A 13,756-nucleotide genomic window follows, 5' to 3' on the forward strand; every position below is an offset into this window, starting at 1 on the left:
CAAACTCCTAACCCCCACCCCACCCCTGCTTCCTAAACAGCGGCCACTGAACCCTGGATGATGAAACTTGGGGCGAGGACTGCACCATCTCTCTGCCTATGTCTTTGCAGATGTTGGGGAAAGGGTTGTGTGGGGGAATGCAGGACGCGCCTCCAGGGAGAAGCACCAAATAGCTCTAAATTCGCAGAAAGTCGCGAGGAGAGCCCCCGCCAGACCCCCTCCGGGATCCCAGACCCTTCAGCCAGACAAAGAGCCCGCCCAGCTCACGGCAGAGCCAGACCCTCGCTCCCGCCTCCAGCCCGGCCCCCAGATCAGGCCAGCGCGGGGCACTATGGGACTTGTAGTTCAACCAGTTCGCCACACCTGTTCTGAAAAACGACAAGGGAACTACAAGGCCCAGGAGCCAGCGGGGAGGCCCGGGCGGACTCGCTGGCTGTGGGTGTGTGAGCGCTGGGGGCCCGGTGCTGCGTGCGGGAGCTGGGATGCGGCTGCCGGCGCCTGAGCCGAGGAGCTGCCCTAGGCGAGCTTTCTAGCCCGACTCGACGAAGGGGTGACCAGGCGGCGACAGGCACGTTGCACGCATGCACTGGGCTCAGCCTTTGCAAAACCCGGTTGTGCAGCGCTTTCGCTCTGCAGCGGCGAGGTGCAGGGTCCGAGTCGCCGGGGGATGGGCACCCGTCCCCGAAGCCAGGCTGGCACCTCTCGCTGAAGGAGCCCTTAGCTGAGCTTGGGGGTGGGTGCCCGCGTGCCTGCCTTGGGCTGTGCGCGACGTGTTTGTTCTCTTTCCCTATTTGTCCCAAGGTTTCACTCGGCGGCCGCGCGATGCAGCGGGCGGCGGCGCTGGTCCGGCGGGGCTGCTGCCCCCGGCCCCTCGGCCCCTGGGGCCGTAGTCAGAGCAGCGCGGCCGCCGAGGCCTCGGCGGTGCTCAAAGTGCGGCCCGAGCGGAGCCGGCGCGAGCGCATCCTTACGCTCGAGTCCATGAACCCGCAGGTGAAGGCGGTGGAGTACGCGGTGCGGGGACCTATCGTGCTCAAGGCCGGCGAGATCGAGCTCGAGCTGCAGCGGGTGAGCGCGGGCGCCCGGGCCCGCGTGGGGCGGGAGGGCCCTGGGAGGCCAGGGGGCACTGGTGGGGGCGAGGTGGGAGCAGTAGCAGCTGTCGGGTCCAACCGCTGTACTTCCTCCAGCCGCGTGGCCAAGCTCCTTCATTCTGCCAATCTTGACTGAAATGAGAGAATGCCCTCCCCCCAACCCTTCCCTCACTAGTGCCCGGCACCTGGCACAAAGTAATGCCCTCAGATATGGTTCACTTGTTGAACTGAATTCATCAATTATAATTGAGTGGCCCTTAGTGCCAGGCACTGCCTGCTATGTGGCTGTCTTACTTGAGTGGAACCAAGATCCACTGGGGCGTGAGCGTGAGGACAACGACAGGCAGGAAAGACATAAAGGAGAATTTCAGAGATCACGTTAGGCACCAGAGGTGCGATGAAGGCTCTGAAGAGACCTGAGTGTTCTCCCGAAGCTTTTTCTCTCTCTGAGACCTTCTGGGTCATTCTTCCAGTAATGATTCCCTGACAAAAGTGGTCCCGCACAATTCCTTCCCCTAGATCCCCTTTGGAACCTTGACTGACAGCCTTATTTTGTTCTCTGAGGAAACAGTCGCCCACAGTGGGTAGCAGAGGCTTGGGCCTTTGGGGCCTTGGCAGGATGGCCCTGGAACTTTCTTCCTCCTGGCGGCCAGCAGACTGGAATCTTGAGTTCACAGCTGTATATAAAGTGACCACACATCTGGTAGTGATTCCTGTCCCCCTACAACGAGGTGGCTCGGATGGGTGAAAGAAACACCTCTGTAGTTTACCAGAGTTCTAACGCTGGTGGAATTCAGGAGGCAGGGTCCAGAAGGGGAATGTAAAAAATGTATATATTCCTAAGATTTATAGGAGCAGATGAAGTAGTCACCCAGCTGCTTGCTCAAGGTAGTCCTAACCCAGAAGGGGGGAGGCTTCTTTGATCTCACTCTCATAGGCAGCAGAACTGAATGTCCTGGGGGTGAGTTGGACAATTAATGGTCCTTGAATGCTTGGGAAGAAGCCATGATGGGACCATGACTGTAACATGGGCGCTTTGGGGCGTTTGATGAGCTCATGGCTCGCTGAGACTTCATCAGGACACCCAGTTATGCTGACTCAAAACAGTGAGTTGAATAAGTGAAGTCCAGTGTCTCCCTCTGACTCCTTGCAAGGCCAAATTTAAAGCTTGGTCCTCGGAAAGCTGGCTTGGTTTCTGTGCCTCCCTGTCCCAAAAGTGGACCACAGGCAGAAAAAAGGTTTCTGCTCCTTGTTGATATCTGGCAGACTGGAGCTGGCCCTCCTTGAGACAACAGTCTCCCTGTTAAAGCTGAGATTAAATTGTTTCTGGTTTAGCACTTAACAACTGATTTTTCTGGTTCCAGAGCTGGTAGGGGTTCTGAGGATTATCTCTACCTTTTGTTAAATAGCATGGACTCCATGACGTATGGGGATGGTTAGAATAGAAGGGAGACACTGTCTTTGCTTTCACGGAACTGATTGCCATGTTGTTCTCTGGGCCTGAACTTCTCTTCCTGCAATTCTTTAAGGATTGGTGGTTATTATTATTATTTTTTTTTTTTAGCAGGTAGAGAAAATGTGAGAGCATTCTAGGTGGAAGGAGGGCTGGAAGCAAAAACAAGGTTGGGAATTTCTGGGCAAATAGGGGAGGGGATTTGTGCTGTTTGGAAAGCACTGTCTGGCAAGGGATATGATAAATGAATGAGATGGAAATGAGGGACTGGAGTCTGGTGTGCTGGGCTTAGGACTTACAGTGCAAATTTTGGTGTGCAGTGGGCAACTAGGGAGATGTTCCAACAGGATATGGCTCCATCATTGAGCTAGAGAAAGTTCTTGGTCATTTGGGCTGGAAACACGCTGTGATTTCTAGGACAGATGGCTCCACCACCATGTCCTACCCCTGAATAACTTGAGACATTCTTTCTGTCCATCTACATTCTCCAGTACTTTCGTTCAAATTCATCCCTTCTTGTTCTCTCCTCACTTCGTCGAGTCTCAGTTCCTGACTGTTGGTGCTGGAGATAATAGCCCCAGCCAAGCCTCGCTTAAATCTTTCACTCTTGAAGGGCAGCCTCTCCATTATGCTAGCTTAAGCAGGTCCTCTTCTGAGAGAGCCATGTTTTCTCAGGGTTTCTCAGTCTTTTTGTTTTTTTGGCTTAGCTTTGCACAGCTTTGGGTTTTTACTTCTGTTTTGAACTCTAATGATCAAAACTGGACTGATGTTATTTTAAAGGGTTTGACTTGGTTAGAGATGGGATATGTAGGGAGGTGAGTGACTTGGGGGTAAATCTCTTGTCTTCTCTGGGCTTTGGTTTCCCTATTCTGTAAAAGAAGAGTAGTGATCTGGTGGGCCCAGGGTTTCCCCAGGCCCTGACTTTTGTGCCTCTTTTCTCCATTTGAAGGCCTTATACTGCCGTATGGAATCACTTCACCAGGTGCTCTGTTAACAGTACTGGCTGTTTGGCTGGACACGTGGCTCTGGTTTTTGACTGTGGGGTGGCATGCCAGACAAGTCCCGTCCGTCTTGCTTTGTGGTAGGAGTGGGGGAAAATGCTCAGGAGAGCCTGAGGGAGGAGGGGCACTTGGCTAAGAGCGTGTGAAAGGGGCCATTCTCCTCCAGCCTGTTCTGTGTGCTTTCAGGGAGGCCCTGTTTCTTCCTGACAGCAGCTCCAAGGGGGAGTACCTATCAGCTTTTCAGATCCTGGTGTTCCCTGGGAGCGGCACTTAAAAATAAACTGCCATTAGTAGGAGTTTTGAAAAAATCTGTCAGTTCCTCCTCAACCTACTTCTTTTTCCCTTGTTTTATTGGAGGAAGAAAGGAGGTTGACAGAAGTGGAGACAGGAATGGCTTTTGTTTGTAAAAAGTACAGAGTCAGGGCAAAACATTCATGAGGGGAAACACTGAATATGTTAAAATCACTGAGTGCTGCACCGAGAAACAGATGAAAATGGAGAATGCTGGAGCACCTGCTGATAGTGAGCTAAGAGCGGAAACTCTGGATGTGTGAGGCACAAGCAGTGAAATCTCATAGGCGGTTTTCTTTAGCGCTTAGATACTATTTTAAAATAAAGGAAATTTGTAACATAGGCTTTCTTAGCGCTTAGACGCTATTTTAAAATAAAAGAAATTTGTAACATAGGCTTTCTTAGCACTTAGACGCTATTTTAAAATAAAAGAAATTTGTAACATAGGCTTTCGTTTGCGTGAACCCTCCACCCATCCCCCTGCCCAAGTCACCAGGGACCTGCATCCTGGGCTTTACCTTTATGTGCTGCGGGCCTCACATCGTTCAGAACACCTTGGCCTCAATTATTCCTCTGTATAATAGGGCCAATTTATTTCCACTGAAGATGAGTTGGAGATGTTTAGTGATGATGGTTTGAATAGCTAGAACCCTATCAGGATTCTGGCTATCTGGGGAGAAACAACTGCACCAGAGACTTTCCTGTTTTAGGTCAAAAGGTTATGTGAGCTTATGTTAATATAAGCAGTGTTTCTAAAAAAAAAACTTTATGAGAAAGCAATGGCTAGTTTTCCTCTTGTTTTTTTTTTTTAATCCTGTGCTGCGTGGTTTGCAGGATCTTAGTTCCCAATCAGGGACTGAACTCATGCCCTCAGCAGTGAATGCGTGGAGTCCCAACCACTGCACCACTAGGGAATTTCCCAATCAGAACCCCTGGGAGGGTCTTGTTTTCAAGCTAACGAGAGTTGCCTGGGGGAGAGGTGCTGAGGGTCCCTCTTTGCTTGCCTTCCTTCTGAGTCTCTGGGTCTAGGAATGCGCTCTATGGGGTTGGCTCTCTCCTGCCTGGAGCTTAGGCTTGCTGCCTTGAATTATCCTGTTTGGAGCTCATTCACCTTTCATCCCTACTCTGCCCTGCAGATCTCCGCTTCTACGGTTGACCCTCCTGCAGACTCCCACAGTTCAGGAGCCTTCCGTCCAGCCTTCCCTGCCTCTGTGGTTAGAAAATTCAGCCCCTGGAGTCCCCACCTCCTCTTAATCTCAGGCCTGTGTCGGGCTGGCTCAGTTTCTTCCAGGTTTGCATATCACGATGGTTAGGGCCAGACCCTGTGCTGAGCCTCACTTTCTTCTGCTCTGCAGCGCAGCTGTTCTCAAGGACCCTGGAGACTAGTCGGGTTTGTCTCTGAGACTTCCTTCCGGAGCTCTCTGGGGCCAGCTGTGCCCTCTCTCCCTTCTCTGAGTCTGCTCCTTCATCAGCCAGCGCTCTGAAGGTGGTGGCCTTTCTGGTGTTGCCCACTTCTGTCACAGAGCATGATTCATAAGTGTTCGTGAATGAAAGGGAGGTTCTCTGGGGAGTAACCGTCCTACCAAGCCTCCCCACTGACATGCCGCATGAAATGACAGGAGCCACCCCTACCTTGAGGAAAATGCCTGTGCCTGTTGGAATTGTCCATTGTTCTCATGCTGCACATGTGAGCTGGGAAGGACAGTCGTAACAATGATAAAGAAGTTATCATTGTCCTTCCTTTATCCTTCTTCCCAATAACTCCTTCTGAAATATGCCATCTCCAGGGCCTGGGGGCCTGCTCCCTGAGCCTTCCTTGACCTGAATGGTGGGAGGGGAGCCCCTCCTGCGATGGATCTCATCTCAGTTTCCCCTGGTGAGGCAGCTCTGGGCAGGATGTGTGCAGATGAGTTAGACACATGGTTCTAGGATGCTAGGAATTGGAACTAAAAAGCTACGTGCTGACCTGGCCAGCTCCTGGGGCAGGGCTGAGGTGAGGTCTCCATTGGGTGTGCTTGCCAGACTTGGATGAGTCACTGTGGGCAGAAGTCTGCCCCTGGCTCTGTGGTATTTCCCAACCCACGTAGAACTCAAGTGCATAGATACAGAAGTCTCCTTTGTATGATGGCCCTTGGCTGGGCAGCCCGGTCCCCAGTCCATTCAGAGGAGGCAGGCTCCCACCCACTAGCTCTTCCATCATAGCAAAGTATCTGGAGCCTGTGGGTACCCAGACCCAAGAAAGGAGATGCTCCACACTCCCAGGCTGCTTGTTGGCCTGCCCTGAGTTGATTGAGCGGTGCAGGGTGGAGGGGACACACGAAAGGAACATCCAGGGATCTGATTATTTTCTCCCTCCATGGGGCTGGCCCGGGGCCCACAGCTGTGTGGTATGTGTCCTGCCCTCGACTGTGACAGATTTACTCCCCACCAGAGGGGACTGTGCCCACACTGTGGAAATCACCTGAGTTCAGCTGGCCAGGCCTAGGGGGCCATGGCGATGGAGTCAGACTAACAGAGGGTCCCATGCCAGGAGCTTAGGCCAGTGTGGGTGGGGGAGTCCTACCCTTTGCACACAGTGGCCTGGGTTGCTCAGCCTGTGGGATGAGCCCTGAGGCCACACACTCTGCAGCCTGTCTCCAGGGTGTCTGACTTCACCCCTGGCCCAGTCCGGGTCAGTAGGCAGTGTTACCCCTGTCCTTGCCGCCCCCCCCCCCCCGCCCCCCCGAGATGTCTTTCCATATTGGCCAGCCCTGAAGAACTTTGTAAAAAGGGCAGAAGGGAATTCTACCCCCTCCAACCCAAACAGCTTTTCGACTCATTAGGCCTGGTTTATGGAAGTCCAGGGCTGCCTTCAGGCTTCCCTGGTGGCTTAGATGGTAAAGAGTCTGCCTGCAATGCAGGAGATGTGGGTTCAGTCCCTGCATTGGGATGATCCCCTGGAGGAAGGCATGGCAACCCACTTCAATATTCTTGCCTCAAGAATCCCCATGGACAGAGGAGCCTGGTGGGCTACAGTCCAGAGGGCTGCAAAGGGTTGGACGCGACTGAGCACAGCACAGGGCTGTTTCTGGGGTGCCCTCCTCAGCCCCTTGTGCCTCCTGGCTCCTAAAGCAGCTGGAGAATTCCATATGGGAGGGCTTAGGGGTGGCAAATGAGAGTCAAGAAAACTTGTTTGGCAGCTGCTTTCATTCCTTAAGCCCACTGGTCTTTACTTAAGGTGTATATTACTGAGTTAAAAAGGGGAAAGTTTTCTAACTTTGCTTTTATTCACACGTTGTGTGAAACGGAGAAGAGAAGTGTCAGAATCATAGAATTGTACCCTTAAGATTTGTATTTAGAATGCCTTTGGGAACAGGGCAGCTGGAGATGGGAAGGTGGCCATTCCGCATAGGCCACCCCTTGCCCCACCGCCTTCTTCCCCCACGGTGACCCTTGCAATCTTGCTCCTGGTCCAGCTTTGCAACATGATGATATTTGTAGTCTGCCAAGTGCTTTCATACCGTTTGTCTCAGATAATCCTTTCAGCTGCTCTGGGGGTTCTTGAACCTGCTGTTGATTCTAACTCTTATAGTGGCTAATTCTGGATTTATCAGGGACCTGTGTGGAGTTCCCATATTTCCAGATCCCCACAGTTCTCCATCCGAACCACATTTTCTCCTTTGCAGCAGCCAGGTGTCCTGTAGTCACTTTCCAGCGATGTTGCTACTGTTTCCGAGTTCCTTCTCTCTGCCGTCTCTGCTCTGTGCGAAACACATTGCTCAGGCAGTGGCCTCACTTTTGCTCTTCAGCAAGACATCTTTATCCCTGATGCTTTTTTTTCTTTTCAGTATGAAGCTCAGTCCACATTCTTCATTTTGTAAAGACAGGGTTGCAAGAGAACGACCCCCGAGAGGTCCCTGCGGATCAGTGTCTTCTGGCAGCAAGGCTGGCTGCAGTGTCCCATTGATCACTTAGGGGTGGAGGTGGAGCTGGCAGCCGTGGGACCCCCTCCCTGAGGCTTTCTGCTGCTGACGCCCTCCCTCCTTCCCACCACATTTGCCCCAGGGTCAGCGTGGATCTACAGCTGCCTCAGGGGTCTCTGGCAGCCCAGGGAAGTTCTTCTAGCCTTCTCAGAAAGTGGGTAACCTTTTGAAGCCTTAATTTCCCAATCTATAAGATGGGATTAACACAAGCCCTTCCTCATGGGGGTGGTTGTGAAGGTCAAATGGGACCAAGCATATCAAGCGCTTGGCCCTGTGCCCAACACCTGGCAAGGCTCAGCATAGGGCTGCTGACTAATGTCCTGTTGACCATTGCTCGGCTTCTGAAATCTAGGGTCTGAGAATCCCTAAGTAACCACCTATTGCATTCTCTCTACTCAGGGTATCAAAAAACCGTTCACTGAGGTCATCCGTGCCAACATCGGGGACGCCCAGGCCATGGGCCAGCAGCCAATCACCTTCCTGCGACAGGTGAGCTGGCCCTCAGGAACCGAGGGCCCTGGGGGAGCAGGGAGCCAACCTCACAGTCAAACCTGTTAAATTGCCTCCGCCTCCTTGCCTGTCCAGCCCCTCAAGACCCAGCAGGCACTGGAATCCCACAGGGAGATGCCACTGAAGCAGCAACCCCCTCCAGCGCCTGACGTCCCCTCTGGTTCTCTCCAGCAGGCTCCTCCCCTTCCTTCCAGGGCTGTCTAAAATCCCTAAGCCCATCCTGAGGTCGCTGTAGTGTACAAGACTCTCAGGTGAATGGTCCTGGATGCTGAGTTCGGACCTGGGTTGGTGAGGGCATCAGAGAGTAGATGAAGGCTGGGAGGTGGTGCATGGGGGTCTAGATATGGTTTCCCAGGTGAGAATACCCAGGTTTGAGTGTTGGCTCTCTTGCTGATCCGTTGGATGGCTTTGGGCAAGTGGAAGTCACCAGAGCACTGCCACAGAAGACTTCTGGGGGCCTCCATGAGATGATGAACATGAAGGCCTTCAAGAGGCACATTTCCGTGTTTCAGTTTGAGTGCCAACTGCAAGGATGCTGCATGGGCCCAACTTGTGAGACTGGTGGGCTTGAGGGAAAAGAAAAGGTGGGAGAGTGCCATAGCATCTGCTAGATAGAGGCTGGAGACCAGCTGTGGGGAAGGCGTTTTCCTAGAGAAGAAATGGGGCCAATTCTGAAGCAAAATTTGGTCTTTGTGTGGTTAAGGTTCGTAGGCTGAGGCAGGCAGGAAAGCCGAGTGCTGGACACCCCTGGTCTTCCTTTCCTGCCCGTATTTCCTGCTGCAGGGGCTGGCACACAGGAGAGGCAAACTTTGCCCTGCTCTCTGGATGGCAGGTGTCGGGGGGCCCCAGGGCCTCAGCGTGCAGCCCCTCAGGGAATTCACACAGGGTATAGGGGAGAAGAAATGAGGCTGGCGATGACCTCAGGAACGTCCACTGAATGGACTCCCGTGGCATTGCTGCTGACTCGGGAGTGTGCCAGCTGCCTGTGAGTGTCAGAGGCCTCAAGCTGGGCCCATGATGAGGAAGTGGATCAGACCAGACAGAGTGGCTCTGCCCGGGAAGTGGAGGTGGGAGGAGATTAAAGCATCCTGCGTGTCCTGAAAGCTTGTCCTGGAAGCACATAGCTTAGGAGAGGAGAGGTCCAAAGTGGCCTCGCTCTGCAGAAGTTCCCCACACGTGCCTGGGGCTCTGGGTGTGAACAGGCTCCTGTTGCCTCAGCCTTTTCTGACTGGCTGGCACACTCCCAGATCCAGCTCTGCTGCTGGCCACAGCAGACCCAGCCTCTGCCACCTGGTGCTGGCTTCCTCCAGCCTTCATAAGCGCCCCAGAGCAGGAGGGCAAGCCAGGTCACCGCCCATCGCACAAATTTATCTGAGGCAAAGCCAGGCTCCAAGAAGCCTGAGCCTGCCTGAAGCCCCCAGCTGGTGTCAGAGCCGTGAGCCCCATCTCATCTCGTTGCTCCTGGCACCACTCCTAAGCTTCCAGCTTAGACTTGCCTGCTGAGCGGGGGTTTACTGACACTTTTGCAAACATTTTCTTGCGTAATCCTCTTAATTTGTGAGGTTAGGGTGATTTTCCCTGTTACAGAGGTGAAAAAGCTGCCTCGGTTTTCACTTCTGGCCAGGAAAGGGGGTGATGGTGAGGAGGGGTGGGGGCGGGGCATGGGGCGGCGCTCAGGCTGTAAGGAGGGGGTCTCTGCAGTCCTGTCAGCTGGGGTGCACCTGCCTGCTTGGTCCCAGCTCCTTGTTCTGGAACCCCTGCTTCTGTGGCCTTGGCTATGTGAGCCGCTGGCCTTTATGGAGGAGCTGGGCCGAGTAGCAGCCTCTTGTTCCCTGGCTCCTCTGGTGGCCCACCCTTGGCCCGAGCCCAGGTCATCAGGGACCCTGCCTCTCACCATCTCCTTTCCGCTGCAGAGCATCCACTGTCCTCCTCCCCACCCGTCCCCAGACCCTCCCCACAGGCGGGGGCCCTCGTGGGGAGTCCTGCGGTGACGCTGTCCCTCAGAGGCATCCTTTGTGCCCCTCTGGGGTGGGAGGTTGCCAAGAGCCCAGCCCATGCCTCTGTTCCCCCAGGTGATGGCACTGTGCACCTACCCGAACCTGTTGGACAGCCCCAGCTTCCCAGAAGATGCTAAGAAACGAGCCCGGCGCATCCTACAGGCTTGCGGTGGGAACAGCCTGGGTGAGGCCCTGACTTGCCAGGTCCCGGCGGGCGTGAAAAGAACGTGTGTTCTCAGCATGGGCCTGGCCCCAGCCCCTCATGGAGGGTTATGCGTTGAGTGAGTGTGTGAATGTGTGTGGGGTGGCCAACAGGCCAAGTCAAGGAAAAATACTCTCCTTGTCCGTGCTCTGAGAGCCTCCTGTTTGCTGAGCTGATGGGGTCCGTGCTGTCTCTTGCGGACTGGGGGCACTTCGGGCACGAGAGTCTGCATTTGGCAGGATTTGGGGTTTCCAGGGGGAGCCGGCTGTGACGCTGAGCCCACCACACTCTCAGGGCAGAAGGTTGAGCAGAGCCGGAAGGCCAGAAGGAGGTACATTGCCCCGCTGGTCTGGCTTCTCACTGTGCTGTGGCCCCCTTTGGTGGCTTCCTCACTGTGGAGGTGCCCCCCCTTACCCACCACGTGTGTGTGTTGTGTTCCTGACACCAGCCTGTGCCCCTTTGTGCCCGGAGCTCACGCCCGGCCCCAGGGGGCTCTGAGCGGGGAGGCCCTGTGGATGTGAAGGCATTTTCTCTCCCTTGCCTGCTGAGGTGGATCTCCAGCCTCTGGGCCACTGGCTCTTTGTTCTCATCTCATGTTCTCTTTCCTATTTATTTTTGCCTCATTCCTTTGCCCAGTGGAATACATAGGGAATCTGGCTCCCCTTGTCCTGAGGAGAAGTAGTTCTCCATAGGGCTTTTTAGGAAGCTTGCCTGAATGTTCCAAACATGGGACAGGGATTCTGTGGCTCGTTCAGCAGGGTATCAGCTGCCCTCGGCCTCTCGGTCACCTCCCTGCCTTTCCCCTCCCCTTTCTGTTCTGTCCCTTTATGGGCATCACTAGGCTTAGCCTTCCTGGCTGTGATCACCCCACCAGCCCTCCATCCAAGCCTGTGTCCTTCGTGTGTCCCTCTCAGGAAGGGGCCAGCTGCCCTTTGCCTCCCTGCCAGTCAGCCTGGGTGGGGTGTGGGCCAGCACCTTGTGAGGTAAGGCCTAAGCCACAAGCTGGCAGAGGGCAGCGCCACAGCTCAAAGACCTGGCCTCCAGGCTCTTTCCCTCTGTACCCTCTGCCCGGCCCAGAGGACAAAGGCGCTTCTCAGAGATCCGTGGCCTGAGGCTCCAGGAAGCGCAACCCAGAGGTGGGGGGAGGGGTTGCTGTCTGCGTGAATGTCTGGGGAACTGGGAAGGGATCTTGTTCCAGGGACAAGCCTCATCAACAAGTGTTTTCTGTGTCAGCCAGGCAGGGCTGGGGGAATGGTGTTGGGAGGCCATGTCTGTGTGAGTCAGGACTGTCTGTGTTCTGTGTGAGGAGCTCAGCAGGGTGGGTGAGGGAGGCGCTCTCTGAGCCTCTTCCCTCGTCCTTGAACTAGGAGAAGCTTTGTGCCCACCTCCTGGGCTTGCACGCAAGTTGCTGTTTGTGCTGCTCATCACGTGTGGAGAAGCCCCACCCTGGAGGTCACTACCTGTTTCTGCCCATTGAGGAAGGGCAGTGTTCCGGCAGAGAGTAGAACAATGGGGGTGGCGCTCTGTCAACTAAGGCTTGGGCAACCTGAGCACTGCCCACAAAAATGAAGGAAGTGGAAGATATGCCCAGGGCCACCCTGACCCAAGGAAGGATTATGAAGTGTATACCCAAGGGCTCACCTGGACTTGTTTTTATCATGCCCCTTAAAATTATTTTTAATTGGGGCTTCATTTTTTGTTTGCATAATCCAGTTCTCAGGTTGCATCCTGAATCTTAGGTGGGGTTGAGGTGAAACCTAGACACATCTGGGGGTGGCGGGAGATGGGAGAGAACGCCCTCCTCCAGCCCCTCTTGGAGCCTGGGCTGTGGACCAGGCACTGCTCTAGGCCCTGAGGGACACTGGGGAAGGCAGGTGGAGTTCTGTGCTCATGAAGCTCGCTGTCATATTTGGGAGAAACAAACATGAAAAAGAATTAAGACAAAAACATAATTCCCAGTTTTCATGAGTTCCTGGTGGACGAGCAGAGAGTTGTGGGGTTTGAACAAGGGGTTCTAGTGGAGAGGGAGGGTTTAAGGAGAAGGTGTTTCAAGTTCATGTAGAGGATGAGTAAGAGAATCTGCTAATGAATCCCAGACAGAGAAAATGGTGTGTGCAAAGGCCCTGAGGCTTAAGAACTGAGTGAAAGGGTTTGGATGCAATGACGCTGGGTGATTTGGCAGGTGTCGCCGGTTCTGTGGACTGTGGGAGGCAGGTTGCCATTGGGTTCAGGCAGTGTCCTACACAGGAGTGTGGTGGGGTGGGCCTAGCTGGGGGTAGGTGCTGCAGAGACGCACAGAAGAAATAGGTGATGGTTCCTGCCCGCAAGTCAACATGGGGAGGCAAGGATTCATCTGTGCAAGGTAACTGGAGAAATCAGAAAGGCTGGGGTGAGGCCATTTCTCAGACTTCTTGAGAGAGTCTAGATCTGAGCTCTGAAAAATCAGGGTACTTCAGAACAAAACAGAAGATGGAAAGCCTGTGGCTGGCAGGAACAGAGAGCTTGCTAGTGGGGAAAGGCCTGGGAATGCAGGGAAGCCGATAAACTAGAGGCAGGAAGAAGAGGAGGCTTAGCTGGTGTGGACGTGGCCAGGCCCCATGGAGTGGAGCAGAGGGCAGTGAAAGAAGGCAGAGGGAAATAGCGCAGGAAGCTTTCTGGGCATGGGAGCCCAAGATATATCAAGACATCCAGTGGAAGGAGGATTCTCTAACAGTGGCGTCTGCAGATGCCCTCGAGTACCCCCAAAGAACGTGACAGGACTCTACTCTCCACCCAGATTTGGTGCGTGTTAATGTTTGCCACCTGAACTTTTAGAGAAGTGGTGCCGCTTTCCCCGCCCTGGTTTACAGTTAGTCCAAGGGGATGGGCCAGCCCAGTGCTACACAGACCCTTAAACCGGGCGCCTCCTGGTGGTGGTGTTGCAGTCCCTAGGAGGAAATTGGCTGGTTTTCTTTAAACGTGGTATAAAACTCAAATGGGATAGAAGAATATGGGGTGAAAGATCTGCCTCCCACTTCGGACCCCAAGCCTCCTGGTTCATGTCCCCAGAGAATTCGCCTCGCCAGTTTGAATCTCCTGGAGAGATTTTGTGCATGTTCAGGTACCTATTTTCAGTTTCTTTTCAAGAACGTACGTAGTGGCCTGACATCCTGAAAACATTTGTATGCCTACAGTAAATGCACAGATATTAGTGTACAGCACCTGTGTGTGCACACCTGTGTAACCCGTGCCCAGATCATGACAACGAACGCT

At 54.0% G+C, this 13,756-nt stretch overlaps 1 protein-coding gene across 1 annotated transcript in view; it reads left to right on the top strand.

Moving 5' to 3' along the window:
• Positions 1–473: 473 nt before the first annotated feature.
• Positions 474–13,756, top strand: part of GPT2 (glutamic--pyruvic transaminase 2) — a 32,280-nt gene continuing 18,997 nt past the window's right edge. The window contains exons 1-4 of the mRNA XM_052655353.1: positions 474–568; positions 802–1,065; positions 8,195–8,284; positions 10,378–10,486. Of these exons, the coding sequence (XP_052511313.1) occupies positions 823–1,065; positions 8,195–8,284; positions 10,378–10,486 (442 nt within the window). The 5' untranslated portion in view covers positions 474–568; positions 802–822. The remainder of the gene's footprint in view (positions 569–801; positions 1,066–8,194; positions 8,285–10,377; positions 10,487–13,756) is intronic.

The sequence above is a fragment of the Budorcas taxicolor genome, chromosome 18 (assembly GCF_023091745.1).
Source record: "Budorcas taxicolor isolate Tak-1 chromosome 18, Takin1.1, whole genome shotgun sequence".
Lineage (NCBI taxonomy): Eukaryota > Metazoa > Chordata > Mammalia > Artiodactyla > Bovidae > Budorcas > Budorcas taxicolor.